Here is a 25,179-nt window from a genome sequence, read left to right as displayed (position 1 = left end):
CCCAGATTGTTACCAGCGGGGCACTTTTATAAATCCCAGGTTTTCCTCCCATGTAGATCAAGTGGCTGCATCAAAAATTCTGAAATCCTAGTTCCATAGCCTCCTTCCAGGGGTTAGTGTGGGACACAGGGCATGCGTTATTGGATACAGCTTTACATTTAAAACAGCTTTAGAGCTTGGGACCTCAAGAAACACAGATTCTAAGACCACTCCAGCCTTTGTGGGCAATGTGGCTTTTTCACAACACCAATCCTTTGCTTTAAGAGTGTTATTGAGCACCCTAACTTGGCTACTAGAAGTAAAAGTAAGGAGTTGAATAAGAAGTGAGAACTATTATGTTTCTGGAAACTTCGGTGGAAAAAACCTGTGTTGGATTAATGTTGAAAATGGGATGCTTTGCATTCGTGATAATTGGGTGAAGGAGGACTGGGTACACTGGGAAATGCCCAGGTGGCTGGCTGCTGCATAGGTGCTTCTGTGACCAGTTGCAAACTCATTCTGATTTGGGATATGCCCTTCCCAATTATGGACTAAGTTACCCGGTAATGGTTAAGAATGTGATGCATTGTCATTAAGAAATCACCTATCTCAGGTGGTTAAAATGCCCAATTTGCTGAACCATGTCTGGTAGCCTTGAACCAATGTACTGATCTGCTTTCTGGACCCCAACAAATGGTATTGGGCACTATGCTGGGCCACTCTTTAAACATAGCCACAAATAACCTATATTGTTATGTTGTCATGTTCAGCATGGTGGAAACTATTTTTCCCTTTACCCATTCTGCCCTGTTGGAAGGTTTAAGGCGCTAAACAGATCTCGGAACACAGATCACGACAGGCCCAATACAAGGCATGTAACTCTTTTCGTCCTTTAATGGGAATCTGTTTTCCTAAAGAGCTCGGTTTAAACCTGCCTGGAATGGAGCTGGCAGAGGCTTCAGCCAGCCTTTGGGTTCCCTTTGACCTTGATTATGACCAGGAGTGTCGTTGCTAATTGCGAGGCCTGCCTCAAGGTGGAAAATGGCATCGGTTTCCACCACCACCCAGGAGAAGCCAAATTCTGTGGCCCACGACAGCGGTTAGGTTCTCTTCAGGCCGCGCCTCGCCACCCAGATTGCAGCGCGAAGGCCGCCTACAGGTGCAGTCCCGCCACTGCGCCGGGGAGGGAGGCTGGCGGAGCCCTCGGCGTCTCAGCAAGCCCTTCCCGAAGCTGGGGCTGAGTCCCCGGGTGCCCGCCGCCCTCTCCCTCTGCTTCCCCAACGCCTCTGCCCCTGGTGCGGTCTGGAAACGACGCTGGGAGCCCCTCCGAGGCTCCACGGACTGGGATTTGGGAAGGGATGGCGCGCGGCCGAGGCTTTCCCTCGAGTTTGCGGCAAGTCTGGCTCCGGGAAAGTTTTTTTCTAAGTTCCCAGCAGCGTCTGCCCAGGTCGCCTCTGCGGGACGAGGAGACGGCTGCGAGCGCGCCAGTCTCGCCGCCCCCAGCACAGGGCTCAGAGCTCGCTTGCTGGGAGCAGCCCGGGTTCCCGGCGGGCAGGCCCTCCTCCCCGGGGCGAAAGCCGCAGCTGACGCAGGCGGCTCCGAAGGCGGAAGCCGCCCGCCCCGACTGCGCCGGCCGTACCGCGGCGCCTACACCTGGGGCTTGCACGGGAGCCCAGGCCTTCCCTGCACCGAGGGGGCGGTCCAGAGGGGGCGCTCTGCGCCTCTCAGGGCCACGGGCTCCCCCACGTTCCCTCCAGGTTCTTTTCTCATGGCCCGGGCTCCCCGGGGGCAGTGGTCTGCGTGTGGGGGGCCCCTGGGCGGCCATGCCACCCGGTCCGTCCCGCAACTTCCAACCCCTTCTCAATTCCTCCCCTCCCAGACAACCCGGAGGAAAGGGGCGTGTCCAATGCACGACACGCCCCTTATGAATATTAACATCGCGCATGCGCCTTGTTCCGCGTGTTGAGAAGAGGTGGCCAGCCGGAGTCGCGGCTCCCAGACCGGCGCTCCGGGTCCCTTCGAGAGCCAGGCGGGCACGCGTCATTGTGTTACCTGCAGCCGGCCGGCGAGCTAGGTTCAGGTTTTTTTTTTTCTCCCCTCCCTCCCCGGCGTTTCATGCAGCTGATCTGAAAGGGAATAAAAGGCTGCGCATAATCATAATAATAAAAGAAGGGGAGCGCGAGAGAAGGAAAGAAAGCCGAGAGGTGGAAGGGGGGAGCGCCTCAAAGAAGCGATCAGAATAATAAAAGGAGGCCGGGCTCTTTGCCTTCTGGAACGCGCGGCTCTTGAAAGGGCTTTTGAAAAGTAGTGTTGTTTTCCAGTCGTGCATGCTCCAATCCACGGAGTATATTAGAGCCGGGACGCGGCGGCCGCGGGGGCAGCGACGACGGCAGCCTCGGCGGGAGCACCAGCGCTAGCAGCGGCGGCGGCGTCCGGAGTGCCCGCGGCGCGCGGCGCAGCGATGCGGTCCCCACGGACGCGCGGCCGGCCCGGGCGCCCCCTGAGCCTTCTGCTCGCCCTGCTCTGTGCCCTGCGAGCCAAGGTAAAGAGTCTCTCTCTCCCGCTCTTGCTCCCCGCGGTCCTCTCCCTTCCCTCTTGGCGTTCTGGACGCGAGCGGCTGTGCCTCCCAGGGCAAGCTCCGGAGCCCTTGAGTACAAGGCTCCCTGACCCTGACTCTTCACCCGAGAGGCTGCACCCGGTGTGGGAACGCTGGCTCCCCAGAGGGGAGCCCCTGGCCTCGAAAGATAAACTCCTCCAGGCTGGGCAGAATGCGATCATTACACTTTCAGGATCTTTCGGGGCACTTGGTCTTAGTTTTCCCCCACTTGTGGTTTTTATGCCCCTGAACCAGGTTAATCCCTGAACCTAGTTTTTGCAAAATTATTTTCACTTGCCACTGAGGATCTTTGGCAGCTTGAGGGGGGTGGCGTTGGGGGGGGGTTGTTGGTCAAAGAGTCTCCACCTCCACTTTGAGAGAAAACTTTCTCATGCGTTGACCTTCCTTCCTCGCTGGCAGGTGTGCGGGGCCTCGGGTCAGTTTGAGCTGGAGATCCTGTCCATGCAGAACGTAAACGGAGAGCTACAGAATGGGAACTGTTGCGGCGGAGCCCGGAACCCTGGCGACCGCAAGTGCACCCGCGACGAGTGTGACACGTACTTCAAAGTGTGCCTCAAGGAGTATCAGTCCCGCGTCACGGCCGGGGGACCCTGCAGCTTCGGCTCAGGGTCTACTCCTGTCATCGGGGGCAACACCTTCAATCTCAAAGCCAGCCGCGGCAACGACCGTAATCGCATTGTACTGCCTTTCAGTTTCGCCTGGCCGGTGAGTGAGCGACTCGCGGGGACAGAGTTGAACGCGTGACCGAGCCATATATATATATATATATATATATATATATATATATATATATATATATATATATATATATATTGCCTTGAGAAGGACTTAATGACAATTGAAACTTGGCACCAAATTGAGAGGCTTTGGGGGTGGCAAGTCTGAGAGTCCAGACTATAGCTAGACCTTGAACGAGATGAGCCGGGCGGGTCTTCCATGCTGTGTGGTGTCTGCTTAAGCGCACCGAAATGGGGTCTCTGACGAGCATTGCTGGGGCAAAGTACGCAAGGATGTTAATTTTAGGCTTGCTACTTGCAATAACCATCCCGGACCAGGAGGTCATTCTAGATGATTTCTTTGCTTAACTAATTAAGACTCGAAGTACGGTGGAAGGCGACTGCGCCTAGTCTGCCCTGCGAACGCCGTCCAAGTTGGCACCCTCCCCTTTCCCGTGAGCCGCCCCGAGGGCGGGTGTGTCCTTCCTGCAGGGTGTGGGGGAGCGGGTTTCCCGCGGCTCTAGGGGGAGATTTTGGTGTGTTGGAGGGGTGCTCTCCCAGCCTGGATGGCTGCAGGAGGGGGGTTGTCTCCGGCTGGCGTCCAGGCTTTAGTCTGGAAACCTCCGCCCCCTGCCGGCCCCTTCCTCCCGCCCCCGCTCCGTGTAGCCCTGGCTGCCTTGCTCCCAGAGGTTCCCCAGTTCTGGAACAGCTGTGTTTGCAAACTTCCCCGGGAAGGGCGGGCGCGCATTCTCGTCCGGAGGGCACCCGGCCTCCGAGAGCCCTTCCCGCGCCGTGGTAAGGCTTAGAAGAGGCAGCCCGGCTCTAAGTAGTGTTTGCGGGTGCAACTGCGTGCGTCCTCATCTTTGCCCCTTGGCCCTCGGAGCTGCTTGAGGCCAGCATACCGCTGGCAGACTGCAGCAGAACCCTTGCAACATCCCAAAATGGGTGGAAGGAAGATGGGTGCGATTGCAGAAGGGGAGGAAAGGGAAATGGTGGGGGGTGTGCCCGTTGTTCAGGAGGCGTGACTCGCTGCCAGGACTGGTGCTCCGCCAAGCTTGAGCTCCGAGGGTGGGTGGTAAGAGGGGGAGCTCTGTGCCCCGGAGGATTGCTTTCCGCCACGTGCTCGGATGGGGTGCGCTCTGCTGCCTCCTACCCGCGGCTTTGGGCTGTGATTTGAAACTCTGAAGAGGGGCGGGAGAGAAGCTTGTCTGGCTCTGTCTGTGTGTGAAGCTGAGCTGGCTCTTAAAGTCTGCGTTTACAGGAGTTGGCCTTTGCAGTGGGTGCGATAAGACAGTTATCGAAAACATGCTATTAAAAGGGTCTTATTTTGGCAGGGGACTGCCGCTGTAGGTGAAATCTCTTCAGATCTGAGGGCTGTGTCTGTTGTGGGATTTCACTTTTACAAAGAATGTTTGTCTTGTTTGTTAATCCCCTATTAGGGAGAACTTTAAGCTAAAGAGGTTGGCCACCTCTAAATCTGGCTGGGTACGAGCTCAGGGTGAATACTGGCTGCCCTTGAGCTGTGTTTGGAGGAAGGGGCCTGCAGGTGGTTCCACCCGCCCTGGGATAAGTCCCGAGCCCCTCGCTTTTCACAAGACCATAAAAGGAATCTTATTAGTGATGTGGAAAAAACGGCAGGCCTGGCTGAGGTTTATTTTGGAGAGAGGGGTCAGAGGGAGGATGGCTTGGATGAAAACAGACAGGCTTGCTCCACAGCCTGGCTGGGGAAAAGTGACCCAGAAGTGTGGCCGTCTGCTTTTGACACCTGGGAGAGAGAGTTCCTCGCAAGGAGCTGAAATGGTGTGAGGGGATGGAAGGTTGCCACCACTGCTGGGCTCCTAACTCTTCAGTGCCTTCGGGCCCCACGGGTCACCAACCATGAAATAGACTCTTTTCTAGAAAGAGGGGAGACCCACTGGGTCAGCACCGAGAATGTGGCTCTTTTTGAAGCTGGGCCAAGTACATGGATCACTCCTAAAGAAGTCTCCAACACTGCTGCCCCCAAACAGGCCTCCTGTGAAACACAAGCTGAACTTCCCAAGAGAAACTGAAGTTTGGTTGTGTGTGTGTGTTGTTTTAGTTTATTTTCCTCAATGTGGTTAGAGAACCGCTGCTGTCTGTAACTTCCAAGAATGGCTCCAGGGTGAGTCTTAGCTTCAGCGAAAGCCTTAAGCTTCACAAGTGTTGGTGGGTAGCACAGCTTCAATCACTTTTGGTAATTAACACGAGAGGCTTGTTTTTAAAACCGGCTGGGGGTGTTGCTCATCGAAATAGGTATTTAACTATCGTTCTTAAAGGTCCTGGGTTTGAATTCAAGCACCACAAACTTAATTTTTATTCCTCCTCCTTCTTGGATCCAGTAGAGTAGAATTGGTGTGTGGGGATGTTGGCATTCCAGAGTAGGACATAATTTAAAAAGCAAACAAAGCCTCTGGCCTACCTTGGCCTCCTAGCCACATCAGCTGCCAACCCTAAGCAGGCACAGTTGTCATTTGGGCTAAGTACTCCTAAATTGGTTTACAGAGAAGGGAAACACTGTGTTTGGTGAAGCGAGTTTGGTGGAAAAGTTCATGTAATTCCCATCTTTTGTTTGATAGTGTGGCCCCTGTTGGTGGCCCAGAGAGGAAAAGAAGGAGATGATTTGGTAGGATCGGAACACAGTCTACATCCCAGCGTGTGAGACACTGAAGTGGACGTCCCTGCCATACCAGTATCATGTTCGGTTATTTCCCCCTTGGGCTACATCAATTGCTCTGGCCCCAGTGTTAGCTTTGTGCTTCTGATTGGGTGGGTTGTCATCCATGCTGGGAGGGAGCTCAACTTGCAGCTACTAGCTTGATTTATTATTCTCCAATTTGGATACTAGCTGATAAGAGCATAGTTATGACAGGTAATTGGGCTTAACAAGAAATGATTTGGGAATAACCATTAATAAATCACCAAAATGGTTAATTTGCACCTCTCCAAATTAGCTCAAAATCCCAGTAGTGCCTGCTCATTAAAAATGCATTAGTGTAATTATTTCTGTTTCTGAAAACCTCAGTCATATGGCTGCATTGGTGGCCCTAAATTTGTAATGACTTGGGGGTAAAGCAACAGGAGTGTCTGGCTTTATCTTTAAATACCACTGACCCCATTCAGAGTCTTGCTGAGAGCAACTTTAATTATTTTAGGAAAAGCCAATGAAACGTGACTAACGTAGCAGAAGAGGAGGCCAGCCTGAGCCCTTGTCACTCTTATAGCCTCAGTAACTAAATAACAGGAGTTAAGAGTCAAGTTGCCATCAGGTGGTTAATCGCAGAATCTAAATTGCCAGACCTTGGGTATGATTATGATGTCTGCCATCTTTCCTCTAGCTGTGTGTGGACCCATGGAAGCGAGAGGAATAAGGCTCTCTTTAAGTTAGCTTTTTTTCTGACCCTCACCTATGTGCTTAGCCTGTGTGCCGACAGTGCCCTTGTGTAAGTGCTTTGCACAGGGATGTTCTGTGTATGGAGAGAACATCTGTTGTTGTTGTTGTTGTTGTTGTTGTTGTTGTTGGTTTAAGAAATCTGCCTCAAATGTTTAAGTTGCTTTACTGGGCTTTTGGGGAGCGTGGAGGTAGAGTGGCTTGCAAGCACTCTGAAATAGCTCTGACCTGGAGTACTTTCTTGGTTTCTAATAGTTTTCCTTCTGCAGGTATAGCCCTCTCTGTGTTTTCTTCCTCCTTATCTTGTTCCTTAGCAACTTGCTCAAGCCTCCAGTACTTACAAGAATCTGCAACCCCCCAGCTCCACACCCATAGTTCTATAGGGACTTGGACCATTTGTAGAGAATAATGAAGTTTAGGCTCAGTGCTGCCGGTAGCTGAATTGCTCAGAAGCAGAGGCAGCCGCACTGTAGTGGAGGAAAACCTACAGAGCCAGCAACCTGAATGCTGCCTAACATCTTTACAATGGTACCTTCAGGGGCACTTTGTACAGAGGGCGTATGGGGAACTTACCATGAAGGGAAAAGGCTCTTTGTGAGCAAACAAGGCCAAGGCCATAAGGAGTCTTCCCTTCACGTGTGAAAACAGGATCACAGGGAGCCAGATTCTGAGTAGCCATGCTCCTGTTGTGGAAAGGCCTAACTTGGCTCCAGTGTCAGGCTTTCTAGATTATTCACATAGATTATTTATTCACGGGTGCATATTCTGTGGATGTGCATACTGCTAGCTTGATAATCCATAGTGACAAATATTCCTGAGAATTCTTCTTGGTAAAGTTTTAGAGACATAGGATTTAAACTGTTCAGAAATGACATTTGGCTCCAGCCCTTAAATATACTTTAACAATAATTAGAACAAAATAAACATTCCCCCCACCCCAAGGGCTAGAAGACGTATCTGGAGGTTTGAAAGTGAAGACTCTGACAGGATGGGAAGGGAGGTGAGTCTTGGGCTCAGAAAGCTGCTGTTGCTAGGTTACTGCATGGCCCACAGCAGCCCCTTGGTCCTTATTCATAGTGTCAGTAACAGCTCACATGGACAGGGAAGACATTCCCAGGGTGGCTCCTAGTGGTTAAAGGGGGCATGTAAATAATCCAGCTGAGTCCTCTACCAGATCAGCCCAGTTTTTATGCACTTTTGGTAAATAAGTAGAAAGGCTTCTTGTTCGGGCTTGCTCTGTGTGAACTGGACGGTTGTGCTTGGCTGGCTCTGTGGTATTCTATCTATTAACCCCACCACCCTTTTGTAACTGGTGCATTTAATTATCAGTGGGATGCCTTTCAAACAGGTAAGGGTAATGATGGGAAAAGGGTTAGGGGCCTCTCGTTGAGAGCCTCCAATCTGGATATGAGCTCCAGGGCCCCTTGGTGAGTCTTTGAGGTGGGCTTTGATGAGAAAATCACTCTTTGTAGCCAGATCACACTCTATTGACATGTCAAATCCTGCAAAAATGGTTGCTTTCGATGACTGGAGCCTCAGCTTGCAGGCACTAGGAGAGTGGTCTTTTTGTCACCCCTCACCTTGCCTAAACCCCAAAAGACAGGAATTGTGTGTGCCCACACATGGACTCTCTGAACTCTTTTTTTGTTTCACATGTTTTGTGACTGGAATATTTTATACTCTGGCCACCCAGACGCAGGCAAGACAATAGGGTTGGCTGGACTGACTGAAGTGAGGATTACAGAGAAGAATGGGGCCTCTCCAGAAATACTGCTAATACAGGACAAGTGACAGGAAGCAACAGTTGAGTCAGCAGAGCGCATGCAGGGCCCCTGACAGACCTGGGGCCAGCAGGCTGTGTACAATGGCTGTGTTGGCACTCGGGGCATTCCCAGGATGTGCATGCCTCTGGCGGGCCTGCCTGTCGCAGCGGTCTGGGGTTTTGGACTCCCCACTCGTGCCATTTGGATGGCTGTTTGTTTGTGTCCGTCAGCTTGGCAGGAGGGGAGGCAGCCGCTTCTTAAGGCCTGGTTTGGCTACCACTGTTGCCAGGAAAAGGAAGCTCCCAGCTGCCAACACAATCACCTTTGTTTCTTACATCCCTCCCCCCCCCTGCTTAATGTGGCAATTAAGTGCTTACTGCTTTGCCCAGTGCCAAGGTAACCTCCATAGAGTGGGGCAGGACAAAGAATGAACCCTAGACCAGCAGCTCAAGTGTGGAGAATAGGAGGAGGTGCCCGGTGGCCCAGCCTTGGTAAGGTGACCTGGTGACTGTGGTATGCCTTGAGGGCTTTGATGCCAAGACTCTTCAGTGGGTAAAAATTGTATGGAAATCTCCCAAAAGGCCGTTCTGAAAGCCGACCAGTACTTTTTGATGCTTCACAAGACTGGAAGTCCTGCCTTGCTGCCAGATGTCCTTGAGCCTCAAGCTGGGAAGGGGCAAAAGTGACTCACTTGCAAATCCAGATGGAAGATCTGGTAACTATCCTGTGCCTCTTGTTGTGCCCCTCAGACTACTACTCTGGGAAGACTCAGGACAAAATGTGAAGTCTGGGAACTCTTCAGAGTTTCTTTTATTGTTTGAACCACAGCAAAACTCAGGATTTGCTTGTTGTTTGCCTTTTGGGTGTAAAGTTAAGATCAAGCAAAACTTGCCTTTCGAAGCCCCTTACCAACTCCCTTAGGACTGGGGACTTGGCCTTTGCTGAGGATGGGCTTTGTAGCAGCCAGTCACACGTGGGTGATCCGTGACTATGTATCTGCTTGAGTGGCATGAGGTCCACATGGTCTAAAATCTCAGTGTCTGGACATATAGATGGGGATGTACAGAGGTCAAGCGTGGGCCTGGGAAAAATTAAAGCTCCCTAGCAACTAATAATCATTGCCAAATTATCTTGATTGTTGATCTATAGTGTGGGGATGGAGTGGGAGGGAAGAATGCCTCTTAATAGAAGCCTTGGAGGGAATCCTTTCTCTGAAGGCAGGGCACCCATGCCCCAGGAAACCTGGAACTCTAATGCATGCTCTCAAGAGAAAGCAAAGTCCAGGCTTGGCTGTTGTCTCTGCAAGCCCTTATCCTTATTCTAGCCCACCTTCAACCCCCAAAAGGAAGGCACTTGATTAAGGGATCATACCGCCAGCCCACGGGGCTGTGGTACATTTCTTTTCCATCCAGCTGGGGTAATGTTGGTCAGCAACTTTTGAGTCCAAGATGAACCTGGCAGGTGGCTTGATCTTACAAGTTCTTGTGCAAGGTCTAAAGATGCCTTCTGCCTTGAATATGAAGCTGAGTTAATACTGCTGCGCCAGCTAGTTCCAAGGCACCTTCCTTTGCAGTGGTGTTTGTGGGTATGATGTGTGTTTAGTGCTTGTGCAAGTCTGTCAAAACTCTCGGTATCAATGCATTTAGTCAGAGGATTAATTACAGCGATATTGTTGAAGTGAAGGATGTGGGCCTCAACGTGACCAACAAATGAAGGGCTTAATTATACAGAATCAGCCACACATCTGGCCTCATTTCGACTTGGCTCTCACCGTGAACCAGTAGAGAAATATAATTTCTTGCTGCTCTTCGGGAAGAGTCCTATAATTTGTAGGAAGTCCAGGAAACTTAAAGAGGCTGTAAATAAGGTGTAACTTTCACTAATAAAATATTAACGACAATAACAATGTATTTGGACCTACAACCACTAACAGGAGAGCACTGGGTATGTGTCCTAGCTTGCCCGGTTTTGCTTGCTTTGTGAGCATTTTCCCACAGTTATCAGTGAACGAAATGGAATCCTGCTGTAAGTATGAAACATATTTCGGCTGAATTCCAAAGCAGGGGCCTATCACAAGATATTTTTGTCGTCAGAGCAGACCTGCTGTGTCACCGAAAGAGGAGTGAGCTTGCCTTGATTTATGAATGAAACCTGCTTTTCTCTCATGCCTTTACCCTATCGGTGCCATCTCTTCCCCTGGCAGCGGTCTTTTCTGGTGGCATTGTGGTTATCTGAGCCACAGAAGCATTTGCAGGGGCTGGTACCAGTGGCAGAGCCTTGCTGCACAAACCTGTTCCGGTTCTGTTTCTCCATCCCTCAGATAGGCTTGGTGAGAGAGTCACCTCAGTACCTGTTGTAAGTGAAGATTGGAGTAGAAGTGGAAATTTGCTAATGACTTTGGTCTTGGGGAAGAGGAGAGGATGGGATTCAGAGACACTTAGAAGATAAAAAAAAAAAAAAATTACTTCAGTAGGATAACTGGCATCTTGCCAGCCTCCAGGGAATTGTTTAGTTACTGAACTGATTATTCCAGGAATGTTAGATCTTATTGACAGATACATTCATCAATAAACATAACCCATGGGTGTGCGGTGCCTTTTCCTTTGTGCTTTCTCCCACAGACAGCCACAACCCACCCCACCATGGAAGCTAGGTTGCTGCCTTTGTCTTAAGTCTTTGAGCCTTACCCCTCCTTTTTCCTAGAGTCACCTGATACTTGTGGGAGCTGGGATGGTCTCACACAGACAGGGCTTTCAAAGGGGTTCTGAAAAGGAAAAGGGGGCCTCCCTGGGGACTGCCCCACCAGGGCCCAAAGCGTAACCTTAGCAGTTCTCTCTCACTACAAATACCTGAGTAGGGTTGGCTTGGGATAAATTCTTTGTGTGGGTTTTTTTTTCTCATGCTGAAAAGTTTTGGGAAACCTATATGCTACACGTTCCCATATAGGGAGACACTAGTTTCTGATCGGGACTTTGTGCTACTTGGCTTGCTGGGTGTGAGCCCCAGAGTGCCCCTGCCAGGTGAAAGGAGTTATTTATCAACCTGTGAAGAGTGCTGCAGAGGAAAGTAGAGGTTGGGCTGGCTTCAAATACCCTGTTGCCTTTTTTCTGCCTTCAATTTTGGTACCAGAGCGCCAGAGATTGCAGGCGGCATCAGCATCGTAGAGTTGACCCCTGTACCTGAATCACTAAACTTTGCTTATCTGTCTTGCAGAGGTCCTACACTTTGCTGGTGGAGGCCTGGGATTCCAGTAATGACACTATTCGTAAGTATCTCATCAGGAATTCTTCTTTAAATGCTGGTGTGTTTAAAGTACAGTGCTTGGCCATGCAGAGGAGAGTCTCCAGTGCCCTACCCCCACCTGGGCCAAACCTGTCCGTGGAGTCTATTCCTTAACTTCTAGAACTTTCAACTGAAATATTAAGTAGCCAGAATAGACTCCCAGTTTATTCAGGCCTTGCAGAAAGGGACGTAGTTTATCTCTGGATAGAGATCTTAATGGTTTTACAACTTTAAAACCTTGTAGACTGCTAAAGGATCAAAGTAGTGACTTTTTTAAAGTCCATTTAAACTTTAAGTGAGCATTTAATCTCTCATCAGAAAGATAAAGCTGTAAAGGGTGGTGCTGGGCTCTAAAGACCGACCTTAAATTTCACTTGGTGGGCAGGTGAGCCCCACGCCAGCCTGAGTTTCCCACACTGCTCACCACAAACCTCCCATTGAAGCAGAATTTCAGAGCCCCCGCAGTCATGACCTGCCCTGTCCCTTTTGAAAGATGGCTCTGTTTTCTGGGCAGGTTGCTTTTCAGGCCTGCAGAGAAGTGGCTAGGCGGGTAGAGAGGCAGTGAAGGTGTGCTCTGCTGATGGTGGTCAACTGTAATGTAACATGTTCTCCCTCACACTGAAATAGATAGTTCCTCTTTTATCACCAGAGCCTGGTTGTCATTGGAAAACCTGATTTACTCTGATATTTTTTGATCTGTTCCGGAGACTGTTGATCCAGGGTTTGGTTTGGTTTGGTTTGGTTTTTGCATTTGCCTTTGCCCTCAGCTCCCAGAATGCCTTGCACCTCTTACTTCTCTCATTTCCTGACTGTTTTCTTTATTTTTTCACTGCTAATAATGCCTTATTCCCTTGTCAGCATCACTGTTTTTCTACCATAAGTGAAGGTACTGAGTACTCAGAGCATGGGCATAGTGACAGCTGCACATAAACTCAATGGTAGTTCAACGTGGCTGGCTCGTCGGGCCTCTTAGGATCACGAAATCCTTTGCCAAGCCATGGTATGAGGCAGGCTGCCTGTCACTAGGGGGTTATTTTCTTGTTTTGGTATTCCGCTATTTAGACATCAGCCCTGCCTGGGAGGGGATTTGTGGAAGGCCAGGATCTGAGCTCTCATTGTGACAGTCATTTATGCTTTGAGGGTGGTGGTAGGACACTCTGCCAGGCTTTGCCTATGGTTGATGACAGCCAAGGTCATGGATACCTGTTTGTCCTCCCCACAAAAGACTGAGCTCAGTGTGGACATTCTGTCATTGTACCTTAATGTACAAAGCGATTGGTAGGGGACAGAAGTGAGCCTTCTGAGTGCACTGGTACTGGAACTGAGGCCGTGAGAGGATTTCTGCCCATCATCTGTAGAATCTTTGTTAAGCTATCTGTCATCTCACTCTCCAGGGCTATGCCTCCAGGGATCTGTGACCTGTCCACAGTTCCCCATAGTTTTCCACATTTTCAGTCAACGGAAATCCCTACATTTTTGGGACTCCTGGATATCTCATTTCTTTCTGGGGTAACTAGTCTCTGGACCAGGAGACAAAGAAGACTGAGATGAGAACAGCTTGCTTTCAGATCTCACTTTTTAGAAAGTGAGACATAGTCACAGATGTCCATCCCAGTTATAGAAATTGACAGTATGAGCCTTAGGCTTTGTGGTTTATCAGTTTTCTATCAATGCTCTTTGTTTTTCATTTATATTTTCAAGGCATCACAAATTCTAGAGTCAAAGCCAAATTGGAGGTCCAAGAGCACTCCCCTTTAATGGAGCCCTTTCTGGATGACAAGCACCAGTATTTGGATAGCCAGTGCCATGAGCCATTCATCTAGAATGCCCCTATATACTTTATTTAGCATCCATATCTACACAGCCTCCAACTTCTGAATAGTCTTGGTCTTTTGCTCTCCATATGAATCCAGCTGCCTCCTGCTGTGTCTACTGCTGCTCTGGTCCACTTCACTGGCTGCTTGTACCTTCAGAGTTAGTGTTACTACTACATGGTCTATCCTTACTGGCTCTGGTCAGCTTTCAATATCTTCTTCATTCTTGGGCCATCTTTTTTTTTTTTTTTCTTGATCATAACATTTGATGGTCACCCTGGTGGTAAAAGTTAACAGCTCACTGGCTTCCTGTAGCTCTTGGGTCAGATCCTTGTATGCCTTGTCTTCCTGATGGCTTGCCTTAACACACCGTGTCTACTGTGTCTGTATCCTAGCCATTCTCTATTCACTTGTATCCTGGAGTGGATTGAGTTTCTTTCTTGTCTCAGGACCTTTGTGTGCACTGTTTGTATGTTTGGCGCTTGGTTTTCTTTACCCTCTGCCCTTACAAAGCATCTGAGGATGCCAAGGAGCCCAGTAGTGTAGGCTGTTCTTTGGTTGCAAAGTTCATCAAGTTGCAAACATCCTGGCTTTGCATGTAACTCATAGGCAGATCCCCAAGTGTGGGTCAGAATTCCTTTTCACATCAGCTCTGTAATTATCTCCAATGAAGGTATTTCTTGCCATTCTTTGGTCTGTGTATATTTGCAAAAACTCAAGTGTAGTCTGGACCAGATTAAGCCCAGGTGCTTCTGAAGTTCCAAGGCTGGCTCCCAGCCTCAGTCTTCCGGTGGTTCCTAATGTGGCTCAGGAGTCTAGCATCTTTATAGATCTAAGTTTCTCTTTTTCCATCCAGGCAAATGATTTTAGTATATTGTAACGTTGATCTGATTGATGGACAAGCAATAACCAGGAGTCCTTGAGACCAAGTTTTCCATATAGCATAGACTTCTTTCAGCTAAGGTCATTCTCTAGGTTTTCTGATTGACCCTTGAGTTGTGTTCCTGGTGGTCCCTCCTCCTCCTCCTCCTCCTCTTCTGGGTGTACAAGGCTGTGTGTATGCTTCATGATGCATATTTATACCGGTGACATTTACAGGGAAGTATGCTAATATTCTTTTCTAGCCCTAAGGCTGGAGCTACCCCAGGTGAGCTGCCCCCTGCACTTCGTGGTCTAAGCTAATGGGAGAGCTGAATCAGGTGGCAGTGTAGAATCATCACACAGTAAACACTCGGGCTCTGTAACCCAGACAGTGGAAAGCATGCTACATATTTTGTAGCCTCATGCCTCAGTGGTTGTAAAGTTATTTCCATAGCTTTGTTAGCCTCCCATCCCCCCTGTGGATTCTGAAGTTATCTTCACAGCATTTCCTGAAAGTTAGGTAGAAAGTGCACTGAACTATACACAGTCATTCATTAAAACACCTTTGCGACATGGCTACTGTGCTTAATAATTCCTTCATTAAGCTCTTAGAGCTACACCATAATAGCCCACTACATTTCTCAACTGAACCAGCAAAGCAAACAGGCAGTTAATGGAGAGGCATTTCTTGCCATTCTTTGGTCTGTGTGTAATTGCAAAAACTCCAGTCCAGTGTTACCTGCACGTGGTTCTACATGTTACTGGATGTAAGCCTGCAGGTACTCGGGCTTGTTCAAGGCTTGCTCTGCCCAAACCACGGTCCAGACTGGCTGGGGCTGTGTTGGTTGTCCATGGAGCCACCCAGGAGTTGTTCTCCTGGTCACCTGTAGGGCTTGTCTAGCTTTGTCGAGGAGCACAGGCTCAAGGCCTAGAAAAACAGTGGTGTGGGTGTGCAGGAATCACAAAGACTTTGCAAGTAGGTCCTACCTTGCCTCTCCAAGGTGGCCTTGAGTTTGACAAGGTGATGACTGGCAGGTTTAAGAAAACAAACACAGCACCAGGCTGAGTGCTGACTTAGAGCCTTGTCTGCTCACATCCTGCTGCACTCCTTGCTCCTGGGGTGTAAAGCTATTTTAGTACCTGTCTCTTAGACTAGCTTGTAGTTGACCTCAGGATAGGGGCCAGTCACACTGCTTCTGAGAACTGCTTGGGCTCTAGACACTTGCTTTGCCTCTCGGCCATCTTTAAGGTACCTGACTTAAAACAGACACAAACAAACAGTGTCTCAACCTACCTGTCTGCAGGCTGAGCTGAATTTACTCATATCTGCCAGCTTAGGCTGATGAGAAGAATGTACTGTGTTCTTTTTGTTGTTGTTGTTGTTGTTGCTGCTGCTGATGGAGTGCCAGCTTAAACGAGGTTTTTAGTGGTTTTGTTTGTTTTTCACGTATTGCAATCCACCCCTTGGCTCTCAGTGAAGAATTTTGAAATAGAGCTTTTTTAAAGCAAGACTTGGAAGTAAAATGTAAAAAAAAAAAAAAAAAAAAAAAAAAAAAAAAAAAATCACTAACCTTGTCTGGAACAGTAAAATTTCTTTAAGAACAAAATTTCCTAAGGGGCAGCTTTCTGTAACATTTAGGAGTGTTTTGCAAATTAGCGTGGGCAGCAATATGTTAGAAAAGTTGGCAAAGGCAACAGGAACAAATAAAAATACTGTCACTAGAACAGGAGACACTGTTGGACCTATTGTGCACAGATGAGAAAATGAGCTGTGGTACTGCTGCTGATGCAGCTCCTTCTTTGAAGGGTCCTCAGGTTTTGCTGGCAGGTATCTGTGGATGGAGTGTGTTGTTTGTGTGCACTGCAGCTACACTGATGTTCTTCGGATGCTGCTGGCCAACATGCATTCAGCATGATTATTCTAGCTTTGAATAGCAAGAGGCTAACTTTTTTCATATATATTTTTAAAGACTTTATTTTTTTAATATAAGTGAGTACACTGTTGGTGTCTTAAGACACACCAGAAGAGGACACTAGATCCCATTACAGATGGTTGTGAGCCACCATGTGGTTGCTGGGAACGGAACTCAGGACCTCTGGAAGAACAAGTCGGTGCTCTTAACTGCTGAGCCATCCCTCTCTCCATCCCTGCAAGAGCCTACCTCTAATGTCTTGAATGCCTGTAGATCGGGGAAGAAGGGTATTTATTCAGTGCTGTTTCCAGGCACCCGGCAATGAGCTTGAATGGTAAATTGGCATCCAAAGATGAGGGTACAAAGCTCTTGTTGCTTTTTTTTTTTTAAAATATATATGTGTGTGTGTGTGTGTGTGTGTGTGTGTATATATATATATATATAAAATGGTTTGATTTTTGTACTGTGTGTTTTTAGTCTGAAAGTAGCCAAAATGGTCAAATCAGAAGATGCTAATGTGAAAGTTAATGAGTTTCATCTTTTTCTTCCCATCTAGAACCTGATAGCATAATTGAAAAGGCTTCTCACTCAGGCATGATAAACCCCAGCCGGCAATGGCAGACACTGAAACAAAACACGGGGATTGCCCACTTCGAGTATCAGATCCGAGTGACCTGCGATGACCACTACTACGGCTTTGGCTGCAATAAGTTCTGCCGGCCCAGAGATGACTTCTTTGGACATTATGCCTGTGACCAAAACGGCAACAAAACCTGCATGGAAGGCTGGATGGGTCCTGAGTGTAACAAAGGTATGTATGCATGCAGCTGGATGGACTGGCAAATGTTGGCTTATCCGTTTGGGTGCCAGGTTCTCACCCTTACAGCAGTCAGGTGACAGAGTGGGTTAGTGACATTATCGTCATCTTAGACTGAAGCATGAAGATGCTGTATGTAGAAGATTCTGTTAGTGCCCTGTCCAGAGAGTCCCGTTACCAGCTGGTGTCCCCATCCCCCAGCTGCTGTGAGTGTTGGCTGCTAACAGCTCGCAGCTGCTCCTTCTCCAGGGAGTTGTCCTTGGCCAAGCAGGAGCCACACTCTGCCCCATCCCTGCAGCGGAACAGTTACTGAGTGACTGACACGGGGGATGGGGATGTTATGAAGGCCAGCCCCTTTGCTTTAACACTGTGGAATAAGATTCACACTCTGGTGGTTCCCCTGGGATCACACTGAAGTCAGACCCCAGCTGAGACCACATCCTTGCTCAGCTCCTCCTTAGACCTCATCTTGCTCCCCATTCCTTCCTCCTATTACCAAATCTCCTCAGGCTGCTTCTGAGGAGAGTGAGTCTGATGCCAAACAGGAACAGGCCAGGCCAGTAATGTTTGAACAGACAGTGTTATGGGAAATGACTGCCCCTGAGCTTGCCTGTCACTGCGGCAAGTTTCACTGGGCATCTTTGAGGTTGTGGCATTAAAGGGGCTGGGGAGGAGTAGGTGGCAACCTTTAGAGACCCTTACTATCTTATTGCCCCTTATACTGGAATTAAGTCATTCTAATTCCCAGCAATAGAGTTGGAGATCCCAGCACAGCAGATGGTATCCCCTCAAGGATATGTAATATACCTTGCTGGTCTTGCAAAATCATTAGATAAACTACTCTGTTTAGCTTTAAAATTGTGTGGGATGACACAGGACAGGACATTTGGTCTCTTAGGCAGTGTTCCTGTCTTCTGATATCTGGTGACAGTTTGTTTAAAAGATGCCACTTCTAGAATTGATGACAGAAGGAGTTGTTCAATATTTTAAAATTCTGTAGCAGTTACTTTTAAGTTCCCTAATGTCCGGGCTCCCTTTTTAAGTGTCCGGTAGATGTCTGTCTTTCTGCAATGGAGTGTAGAATTGCTTCGTGAGGTCACTTGTCCACAAGGTTAGCCTTTCTAGTTTTGTTGTTGTTGTTGTTTGGTGTTTTTTTTTTTTTAGCTATATGGGATTGTTGAAGCCAGGCATTTAGTGGAAGGTCGCCTGAAAATGCCATGCTGGACAGTGTTAGGGAAGGGAAGGCCAATGAATGTTTTCATTTTTTCTCTTGATGAGGGGGAGACTAGGCCCTGACAGGGCTTGAGGAATAAACTTGCTGAGGGACTCCCTAATCATTTGTCCCCAAACAGTATTGTGATTTGAAGGTCTACTGACATGGCCTTGGAATTTGAACCTGGGTTTATTTGGGCCTCCAATTTTATGTCCTAGACCATTGGCATGACAGTGGCCTGAAAGGCATAGGCAGTGCTAATGGAACTTTCTGTTTTTTGTTTTTTTGTTTTTTTTCAGCTATATGCCGACAGGGCTGCAGTCCCAAGCATGGCTCTTGCAAACTCCCAGGTGACTGCAGGTAAGTGACCAACTAATTGAACTCCAGTAATCAGTCACTTTCTCTCTCTCTTTTCTCCTTGATGCAAAACAGAAAAACTGACTTCATAGTGAATGTGCCTCTTTATTTTCTTTGGATGATGAAAAAACTAGGGGAAAACACAAAACAAAACAGGCACATGGAAAGCTTCTTGAATCATAGCAGCTGTTTAGTGGAATGCACCCTTCTTCATTGGTGCTGGGGGGGGGTGGGGGTTCAAAACCCCAAACCAAAATCCTTAATGGGCATAGTTGGCATCTTCGTGTATTAACTGTTCTGTAAATTGGTAAGACCTATTTGTAATCTTCCTTAAGTGCTAATGGACTGGACTGGGATGAAGCTTTGTGTCCCCTTATCTCCTCCTCCACCCCTGGCTTTTCCTCTGGCACCCTCCCCCACTCTTCCCATCAATAGGCAAAAGTCCAGCATTCTTTAGAATGGGATTAGTGCAATCTCCTGGCCCCTTTGCAGGCGGGAGGGAGCTACGCTCTTGCTGGAGGTTAATGGCTGTGTTGGAATCTGCTCGGTTGAGCCTGATGAATGTAGACTCTGCTGCTGGCCTTTGAAGTCTGTTCTTTATGGTCCAGGGACAATACTGAAACCAAACGGAAACCTACCCAGCCTGTTTCCCCTTCCGATGCTGGTTTTGGGGGCTTTTTGAAATGTACATTATGCCAATTTGGAAAAGACTTGTTTCAGGAAATACCTTTGGTGTCTGTGGCAGTCTTGACTCGTCTCGGGCTTTATTCTTCCCGAAGCCTTTAAGAATTAGCAAATTCAGTGAGACACGAAGTGGACCCTCTTCAAGGCCTGTTACCTTTGCTCTGAAAGACTGCACCAACTGAGCCAGTCAGTTTTGAAACAGTCTAAAGGCACAAACCCATAGAAGGTGCCTGATGCTCTTATTAAAAAACAAACAACCAGAAAAAAAAAAACAGGTTTTGATTTTGAGAGTCTGTGGTGGGCCCCTAGTAGTGCTGTTGGCCCCCAAACTATAGAGTTAACAGAGAATTGTTAGAAGTGCAAGTTCCTGTTTCCCACCACTGACACTGACTTCCCAGGCCTTGGTTGAGCCTAGAAGTCTGCCTTTGATAATTTTGCTAAGTGATTTCTCCCTCAGCAAACACTCCTGCTACTGCTTTAACTGGTCACCCATAGGTTTAACCTTGATGACTCTTAGCCCCACCCATCGCTCTCTTCCCGAACCATGGGAGTGCTAACTTGACGCTGAAGAGATTCAGAGCAGCTGGGAGTAACCTAAGAACAGGTTGTCCTGGAATTGTTTCTTCCTGCTTTTTGAAAGTTGATTTCCAGGAAGCCTGAACAGGATTTGCCCACTAAGGAACGTGCCTGGTTGCAGCTGACCGAGGCATCCAACAGCATCTTTGTCAGAGTAGAAACCTGCCTTCAATGACTCTGCTAATTAAGGCTCTTGTGGAGAAAGTAAGAGCGCTAGTTATTCTCGAGCCTTGGAGCCTGCTCCCTGCTCCGATAGCATCAGCGAGGCCAACTGAGATGTGAGCTACTGTCATCAGAATAAACACCCTGCTGGGCAGGGGAGGGCTCTCCCAGCCAGAACAACAGGCTTTGTTTCCAGAATTGAGCCCTTTCTCTTTCGAAGTCTCACCTCCCACTCCCTGCCCAGACATGCACCAGTGCTCCTATTTACTTAAGGTGCAACTTTCCCACACGACATTTGCATAGTCTCCCAGCCCAGTTCCTTCGCTCTGCCTTGAAAGAAAATCAAAACAGAACCTTCCAGCTAAGGAAGTTCAGGTTGAGTCCTGCTCCCAAAATAGTTGCAGGGCAAGTTACCTGAAAGTTGTCTTTTGGGTTATGTATTACATGAGCTTTTTGTTGTTGTTGTTGTCGTTGTTGACGTTGACTCACCCACAGGAGAAACCTTCACTGATTTTGTTGTTCCCAGGTAGATTTGGGTGGCCCCTTCCTGGGTGTACAGGCTGGTTTCGTGCCAGCCTGACAATAATATCAAACTTAATTATGACTCATCATCTCAGGAAAGTCAGCTTCTCATGGGGATGCTAATCATCTATCATTACACTGGGATAACGTGGTAGATGCCTCTGTTAGGGGTCAGGATTTTTATTTGTTTTTGTTTGAAGTCATCCATGGCCTTCTATGGTTGCTTTTTAATGCTTGGGCATCGAGCCTCCATTAACTAGGAGGTTGATTGGGTCCTCGGCCGTCAGGCTGGGTTTTATTAGGCAAACTGAAGAAGTGTAACGATCCTTCACTTGGGACAAGGAGAGAGGGCAGAGTCCTGTGGCTCCATCAGTTACTTCATGTCTTCTAAGCTTAAGAATATTGATCTGACAGAATGGCTTCCCACCCTCTTACCTCATACTGACTTGGGTGTCTGCCTCTGAAGAGAATGGCTCCCATCGAGTGGCATACTCTGTTCTTAGATCAGTCTTTTAAATAATCAGTTGTCATTTAAACTGATGGTTTAGTTTAGAGGCGCCAGAATCCTGTGTCTGATTAACTTTAAGCCCCACATTCTAGTAGTTGTGGGTGCTTGGGTGTAGATGGCTGTTTTGAGAAGTTAGGAAGTAGTCCCGATTCTCAAAGGTTCAGTGGCTTCTCAGCCTGTGTGATTAGCTAATAGCTAGATTTCTATAATTTTCCCATGACCAGGATTTGCTCCTTTGCCTCCAGCTCTCTGGAACTGAAAGCCCTTCCTTCTGGTTGGGGGGGCGGGATGGGGGAGCAAAGGGTTTTGTTTTTTTTTTTTTTCCCCAGAGTCACAGCTGAGAAGCTTACAGGGAGTTGGATCTGATCCTGCATTTCCCTAGGCCCTGCTCTAGGCTGATTCTTCAGGCCCTACATCTGCTCCATCTTCACTCCTTTAGCTGCATGCCTGTGGCTGGTCCCTGCCTTTCCGAGGCCTCTTTGCTAAAACTTGATTTTGAGAGGGAGGTTCAAATTGCAGAGGGCTTGAATCTTGAGGGGAAAAGCAGTTTGAGGCCTTGCCCTGACCCACCCCAGGTGAAGGTTCGCGTTTGTGGTTTTGTTTGGGCATCAGACGTTCCATCTGACCTCAAAAAGAAGTCTTGAATTCTTAGAAAGGAAACTCAGCTCTCTCAAAGCTAGACAAACCAAGTTTGACTCCCCTCTCCCTATCCCCTCCCCCCTCTTTTTCTAAAGTGAGAAATAACTATAAATCAGCATGCCTGGCTGGGGTAATGGGTCATAAATTATATATGAATTGGTTCCCAGTGTTGTCCTTCCCCTCTCCTTCCTACAGAGATGGAGTTAGAGATCCAGGTCTCTGTAAGGAGGTTGTTCTCCTTCCCATTTGAGTCTACAAAAACCAGTGAGGTGCTACCCTGGCACCCTGTGGCCCTGAATTCTGTGCACTCTGAGTGGAGTGGGGCTTCATGTGCATTGTTGCAGAGTTGCACAGCTGGTGCCACCAGAGGCTCCTTTCCTTGTATGGTCCGTCCTGAAAAGGACCTGGGATTGATTTATTCCAATCCCCACCCCTTGGTTTCATTCGTGAGAGACTGAGAAGAGAATGGCTTTGTGCAGGGCACCCCACGCTGGCTGCTCCCCAGATAGCTCTCCTTTTGTCAGGGTATGCCGAGAGGACACACTTTGGGCCAACTGTGAGGTTACTTGTATAGAACCCTGTGAAAGCCTGAAAAATCTGCACTCCTGCCCTTTCGAAGTGCAAAGACCAGAAATAGCTGTGTGTTGTAACCATGTCCATCCCAGGCTGTTTGAAAGGCTAAGGGAAGGGTATGCTGTTTGTCTGCAGGTGCCAATATGGTTGGCAGGGCCTGTATTGCGATAAGTGCATCCCTCACCCAGGGTGTGTCCACGGCACCTGCAATGAACCCTGGCAGTGCCTCTGTGAGACCAACTGGGGTGGACAGCTCTGTGACAAAGGTATGTCTGGTGTGAAGCCTTTGGGGGTGGTGTGAGGGCTTAGTGGGCCGGAACTGAGGTTATGTGATAGAACAACACAGACTTAGGGTTTTACCGCTGTGAACAGACACCATGACCAAGGCAACTCTTATAAGGACAACTTTTAACTGGGGCTGGCTTACTGGTTCAGAGGTTCAGTCCATAATTACCAATGTGGGAGCATGGCAGCATCTAGGCAGGCATGGTGCAGGAGAAGCTGGGAGTTCTACATCTTCATCTGAAGGCTGCTAGCAGAATACTGGCTTCCAGGCAGCTAGGATTAGAGTCTTGAATCCCACACCCACAGTGACACACCTACTCCAACAGGGCCACACCTTCTAAAAGTGCCATTCTCTAGGCCAAGCATATACAAACCATCACAAACACTAATACCCACTTTTGGTTTATGGTGGTGTTGGGGCTAAACCCAGGACCTTTGAGACCTCACCTTAGCTACACCCCTGGCCCTGTTTAAGTTTTTACAGGGGTTCTTATTAGGACTGTGTTTGAATTTGCTTTTAATGTTGATTTATTTGGGAGTGAGCCATACCTTTTAAATTGGTATGGCCTAGAACTGGGACCAGTTCGTAGTTTCTTTCCTAACTTTGGGGGATTTTTCTTGGCAGATCTGAATTACTGTGGGACTCATCAGCCCTGTCTCAACCGGGGAACATGTAGCAACACTGGTCCTGACAAATACCAGTGTTCCTGCCCAGAGGGCTACTCAGGACCCAACTGTGAAATTGGTAAGTGGCCTGAGCTGGGAGGGGGAGGGGTCCCCTTTGCCTTCTTGTTCTTGCACATTCAGTTTAAAAACCAAATAGTTTTCTGTTTGTTTGTTTGATTGCTTTTTTTTTTAAGAAACAAAATTGGGTGGATAGAAAAGGGCCATTGGATATGGTAGGATTTTGGGGGAGAAGTGAATATGATCAAAAATGTATTGTAGGAAATTCTCAAAACACTTAAAAATTTGGAGCTGGAAATGGTAGCTTAAGGTCAAGGACGATCACCAAAGGATCTAAGGATTTACTTGTAGCTAAATTCAGTGACTCAGTGAAGAGGGACAGGACAGAGTTAGACAACTGATGGTAAACAGAAGCTAGGTTAGCCTATTTAAAATTGCTAAATATGATGGCATTATTTTGATATGGCCTTCAAAATATTCATGGAGAAACATGATAGGTGTGTGTGTGTGTGTGTGTGTGTGTGTGTGTGTGAATATGCTGAATCCACTTGTGGAAAAAAGAAAACAGCTTCAAAGTTAAGACTGGTTAACCCAGACCTTCTGTGAATCCTATGAAACCCCCAAAGCTTTGAGAAAATGCTGACAACTGAGTAGGTTGCAGGCTTTTAAATGAACCTGGGTTCTAAAAGGTATTGAAATCTGCCTTGAGCCAGCTTAATTTGAAAGTTTCTTTCCTTTTGTGTCACACCACAGCAGTGTTACATCACAAGCTTGCTTTTGTTGGTGTTGGTTTGTCATCTGCTTAAACTAGTAGCCGAGGCAGGGGACTGGACCTCGAGGGAAGGGGATAAAGGTACATGTCTTACCACCTTGCTGACTGACTGTCTGTCTTTCTCTTGTATGCAGCCGAGCATGCGTGCCTCTCTGATCCCTGCCATAACAGAGGCAGCTGCAAGGAGACCTCCTCCGGCTTTGAGTGTGAGTGTTCTCCAGGCTGGACTGGACCCACATGTTCCACAAGTAAGTCAGTCCAGGTTTTGACATGTGTCTGTTCTGCAAAATTATTGTGTTCAGAGATAGATATTGTTGCTGGGAGAGACCTTGGCTGTTCGAGTATATCTATCTTGGTGACAGAGGGGTGGGTGCATTCGACAGTTTAGTCTAGTAGCACTTGTATGATTCCTAGAATCTCTTTCCTACCCACTAAGGTGGCTGGGGATGGGTCTGTGGTAGATAGAATATGATTCCCTTGCATGTGTGTTTTGGAGCTGTCTCCTCCAAACCTGTGGGAGAGGAATTTAGATCAACTAACTACTGAATGTTGTCCTGTGTTGCAGCTTAGCTTTAAGGCTTAGTCATATTATTGGGGTACTTTTCAGTGAAGAACTCTGGTCATACACGATATCCTCCAAAATTAGGCAGTCTGTGGTCTTTAGTGAGTTCCTCAAGTTTTGAGGGTTAGCCAAGCCTGAAAAACCACCATCTCTGACACCTTAGGAGCAGCGTGGGACTGTGGTTAAGACTGTATTCTGGAGGTCTTAGGGTGCCTCTGTGCTTTTGTGATTAATGGAACTCAGCAGGCCTTTCGACCTTTCCTGGGCCTGCCTTAACCAGGGCAGGAGCAGTTCCCATTTGGGAGAGTCGTCTTACAGTCTTAATGAGCACATTTATGGAGAGAGGGTGGCACACGTTACAAATGAATGAGATCCCTGGCAGGGGCTCAGGCAGCCTCTGTATATGTGATTTTTGGGGGGAAATTTTCTAGGAAATCACGGGCATAAGATTTTTCCATGTGTACAAAAAAA

The 25,179-nt window shown here is 48.0% G+C and overlaps 1 protein-coding gene across 1 annotated transcript in view; it reads left to right on the top strand.

The window, feature by feature from the left end:
- Positions 1-1,921: 1,921 nt before the first annotated feature.
- The window catches only part of Jag1 (jagged canonical Notch ligand 1), a 35,966-nt gene continuing 12,708 nt past the window's right edge, over positions 1,922-25,179 (top strand). Inside the window, exons 1-8 of the mRNA XM_031372046.1 lie at positions 1,922-2,521; positions 2,996-3,301; positions 11,698-11,749; positions 16,911-17,165; positions 18,684-18,744; positions 22,541-22,671; positions 23,316-23,435; positions 24,281-24,394. Of these exons, the coding sequence (XP_031227906.1) occupies positions 2,441-2,521; positions 2,996-3,301; positions 11,698-11,749; positions 16,911-17,165; positions 18,684-18,744; positions 22,541-22,671; positions 23,316-23,435; positions 24,281-24,394 (1,120 nt within the window). The 5' untranslated portion in view covers positions 1,922-2,440. The remainder of the gene's footprint in view (positions 2,522-2,995; positions 3,302-11,697; positions 11,750-16,910; positions 17,166-18,683; positions 18,745-22,540; positions 22,672-23,315; positions 23,436-24,280; positions 24,395-25,179) is intronic.

This window comes from Mastomys coucha, unplaced genomic scaffold (assembly GCF_008632895.1).
Source record: "Mastomys coucha isolate ucsf_1 unplaced genomic scaffold, UCSF_Mcou_1 pScaffold15, whole genome shotgun sequence".
NCBI lineage: Eukaryota > Metazoa > Chordata > Mammalia > Rodentia > Muridae > Mastomys > Mastomys coucha.
Note: the sequence above shows the minus strand (reverse complement) of the source record. Positions and strands in the feature narration are given on the sequence as shown.